Here is a 4,185-nt window from a genome sequence, read left to right as displayed (position 1 = left end):
TTCTGCGAGCTTCTGCTTGTTTTTTTAGCCACTGTAAATATACAACGTGCAAGTATTATTTCTGAAGGAAAATTCAAATCCAAAAAAGGATTTTGCTTTCATCTATTCACTCACTCCTATCAAAAGAATTCTATTTGCCACATATTTTGGACAGAGAGAAATACTTAATAATGTCAGAGATTAAAAACTGCCAAGTTTCCCCAAATATTTTATTAATATGTGAGAAGTAAGGTTACTGCATCACTAATACATTTTTGTTTGCTTGTGTGTTTTGGAACTTCCAAAATGACTCTTTGTGTTCATTCAATAGAGCTCAAAAAAGCTTATTGTGAATCCCCCCCCCCTGGGCTCGATGTTTTTGTGGGTGCCCCCCCCCCCCCCCCCCCCAAAAAAGAAAAAAGGAACATGCTGTTTATTAACCTGCACAATCACATGCTTGGTGAAAATAATTTTTATATAAAAGTGTTTCTTTAAGTCTTAATTTAAATAACACTGCCTTCCTTGGAAGAGAAGAATATTGCACAGGTAACATTCTTGTCAACTTACTGAATAAATGCTAAATAATTCACTGCCTTGGAAGACAGCAGAAGCACCATACTAAAACAGAGAGCAAGCCTTACCTCCTCCTCTTCTGCGATGCGAGATTCTCGCAGAGCTGTAGGAAAAACTCGTGATGTAAAGTTGATTTTAATTGTAGCAGCAGATCGAGGAGCTGGTAACTGTTCTTCCTTTAAATTTTCTGAAAACATACTATAGGAACCATGACCTATGAAGAGAATTTGAGTACTGGAAATGAAAAATGAAGCAAAAGGAATTTTTCTGATTTTCTACTAAAGCCAAAGTACACCTAATTTAGAAATTCTGCACATTAGAACTAAACCTCCAATAGCTTGAGAAAGGTTTAGACTTGTTCTTTGGAAAGGAAGGTTCAAAAAAATGTTTGTTCTTGTTGTATCATGCCATCTATTTACTGGCTACACTACCTGTCAAAAATGAACTTAAACTCCTCTTACACCACTGTCACTTCCATGATTCTCTGACAGGGCAACTACAAGAGCTAAAACTAACCTTACCAAAACAAACAAACAAAACATAAATGAAATATTTTCTGTTGTTTTAGTTCCCTGAATTGGCTCGCTGTGGGGCCAAGACGTGGTATAAGAGAGAGTGAAAGGAGATTGCCTATTTCTGTGAAAACCAGCAGTTAGGTAACTTAGGGTAACATGAACTCCACCCTCAGAAAGTCTGCATTACACTGTCTGAAAGGCTTTCTGTTTTACTTTTCTAAAGATTAGAACAAAACCTGTCTTTGTATTTCCAAAGACTTAAACGAGAGCTAAGAACTCACATGCTTTAGCTCAATAGATTGCCTGAACAAAAAGACACTAAAATAACTGCAAACTGAAAGAATTAGTTCAGTATGGTGGAGACAAAGATAAATGATGAATTAGAAACATCTAGGAATAAAGTTATACCCACGCTTTAAAGAATGATAAAATACACTTCAGTAATACAACCTTTAGTAGGTTTGAGTCTGGTCTCAGAAGTTTCTTCATTAGGAATCCTAGTTTTGTTTATTTTTTCCTTTTTCTTCTCCTTTAATTGCTCTACTTCTTGATGTAGTTCCCCTTCTTTTTGTACCCTCTTTTGTTTCTCAGCATCTTTTTGCTGTTTTTTCCATAACGCCAACTCCTTAGTGACCTTCTGCCGCTCCTTTTCTTTCAGATCTTCAATTCTTTTTCTTTCTGCTTCTTCTAGCTGTTTGAATGATAAGCCTATGAGATATGTAACATCTGGTAAAAGTAAGATGACTAAGTAGAAGTTACCATTATTTTCCCAGTTTCATATCCCAAGCATAGCGTCATCATTAATGTGATCGTACAAGCAGAGTTATGAAAGATGCTTAAAAATGATTGGGAGAGTAAAGATTTCTGATTAGCTTTTAAAAGTCATATCTTTTAACGATTTTACTACCACTACTAAGGTATCATCCAGAAACATTCAGAAATAAGTTTTACTTGTAAACAATGAAAATCCTAGCCATATTCCAATGCAGATCTCCGGAATATACAGAAATGTAAAATATATGGCTTCATTTTAATACACTATTTCTTATTTCTCATCTTCTCTTTGAGATTAGTACATAGGCAGAATAGGTACAACGTTGCTACTAAGAAAGTCACTAACTGCGGTTCATTTTGGTCCAAATTGCATATGCGATCTTAAAATTTCATTGTATGCTTTAAAAAATCCTTTTAAACACAAGTGACCAGAAGTTTTATATAGATAAAAATTTTGAAGAAAAGAACGTATCTTAAAATACACATAAAACACAGAACGACAAAGATACACACACACAAAAGGCAATGAACAGCAAGTCTCATATAACAATGAATAAACAAGATTTAAAAAAAAAAATCTGTATTTTTGACAGTGCTAAATGACTAAACCACTTGCACTGATGCAAAGGCCACAAAAAATTACAGTTTTGCCACATTACTGTAGTCTCCTTTCAACTGACGAAAATCCAAGCTCCTCACCAAAAATTTTCATTCGTATTACTAACGGAAAATGGCAACTTCTAAGTATTTTTTCTGTATCATTTTCATATTTGGTAATAGATATGTTTTAAGTACAAAGAAATAACAAGGTTCTCCACCACTGTAATAAAAACGAGTACTTTTCATATTTTTTAAGGTGCATTTAACCAAGCAGCTGTCAGATTAGTTGGTAATTGTTTACATGTATATGTCTTGTAGAGTTCCTTCTAAGCTCACCTTCATTGTGGCCTCCAAAGCATATTTTTTGTGCTCCTGTTTTGTAACTTTTTTTGCTTTGGTCTCCTCTTTTGCCTTTTCATGGGCTTTTAGAACAGCATTCTCTCTTAGATATTGCAGTTTCTCCTTATTAGCTTAAAAAAACAAATAAAAACTATTTTAGTAATTTAGGCCTGAAGTTCTACTGTTATGTACCATATTCAGAAAACAGGATTCCTTTTGCTACTTTGTCTGGGAAAATGCAACATCATTCAGATTCCACAAAGCAGTCTCTATCAAGCCCATCTCTAAAAAAGAAAAACTGAGATTTGCTTAAACACCGAATGGAAGTTTTACAAGCAACATTGTTTTGTTTTGTGCACACTAGAGCCAGTAGATGTTCTTTGTTTTCATATACTTTCTGTTTTTAACAATGAACAACAAGGTTTAACTTAGCAGATATCTAGCAGCAGAAGTTTCGCATTGCTTATTATAGTTTGTAAAGTTTTTGCACGGTGTGATTTTCTTACATGCAACCTACTTTTCACAGTAGAGAACTTACCAGTTGCTAGAGTTAGGGAATCCCACATGGCCACTTCTTTTTTATACAAAGTGAAGAAAATGATTCCATTTCCAATCTTTGCTGTGCTATTTGTGTCATCAATAGGAGCATATAAAATGGCTTCAAATAAAAAGGGAGGGATGCTTACCTATAAAATATAATTTAATTTGTACTAGTATTTACGATTTAATTTTAATTGTCATATATTCAAAATACTCAGTACAAGCATACAGTAAACCTCAAGAAACACATGCTATTGGCAAAACTAATTTGCTTAGTATCCAGTATAGAGGTTACATATTTTATTAGACCAGTTAAAAGAGATTGAAAAAGTTGGTTCTTCAACACTGCAACAGAAGCTGTGGACCTCAAATTTAGAATTATTATTCGTAATATAAGGAGATGTGTATAATTCAGGCCATTTATGAGAGAAGAGGCAGCTGGCACCTATTGAGTAGCAAGAGCATTAGTAACGGAGAAGAACGAACAGTGGTAACGCCATTGTCTCTAGCGGGATAGGTATTTAACGGCCTGCAGCATACAGAGGGAGATTATAAATTAAATATTATAAAAGATTGTAAACTTGACAGCACCGCCACGGTACATTAAGCGTGTGCTTTTTAACAGCGCTCTAAAGTAACGCCAAGCCACAGGCCCACGGACGGCGATACTGCACGACAGAAGGCCCGTGAGACAAGGGAGGGCGCGGTGCGCGGCCGCCCCACCTTCAGGTATTGGTCAGCGCAGCAGATGTTGGCGGGGGGGACCCGAACGCCGCGCAACGGCAGCGAGAGGTACACGGCGGAGCCGGTCTGCCGCCAGCTGTACTCCCGCAGCCACACCGGCATGGCTGCGCCGGGTGCTCCC

General features: G+C 36.4%; 1 protein-coding gene across 1 annotated transcript in view; it reads right to left on the bottom strand.

The window, feature by feature from the left end:
* The window catches only part of DYX1C1 (dyslexia susceptibility 1 candidate 1), an 8,584-nt gene extending 4,418 nt beyond the window's left edge, over positions 1-4,166 (bottom strand). The window contains exons 1-6 of the mRNA XM_019470306.1: positions 4,044-4,166; positions 3,319-3,466; positions 2,778-2,911; positions 1,518-1,758; positions 621-766; positions 7-31 (exon numbers count right to left, since the gene is read on the bottom strand). Coding sequence (XP_019325851.1) covers positions 7-31; positions 621-766; positions 1,518-1,758; positions 2,778-2,911; positions 3,319-3,466; positions 4,044-4,166 — 817 coding nt within the window. The remainder of the gene's footprint in view (positions 1-6; positions 32-620; positions 767-1,517; positions 1,759-2,777; positions 2,912-3,318; positions 3,467-4,043) is intronic.
* Between the last annotated feature and the right edge of the window lie 19 nt (positions 4,167-4,185).

This window comes from Aptenodytes forsteri, unplaced genomic scaffold (genome assembly GCF_000699145.1).
Source record: "Aptenodytes forsteri isolate BGI_AS27 unplaced genomic scaffold, ASM69914v1 Scaffold526, whole genome shotgun sequence".
Classification (NCBI taxonomy): Eukaryota; Metazoa; Chordata; class Aves; order Sphenisciformes; family Spheniscidae; genus Aptenodytes; species Aptenodytes forsteri.
Note: the sequence above shows the minus strand (reverse complement) of the source record. Positions and strands in the feature narration are given on the sequence as shown.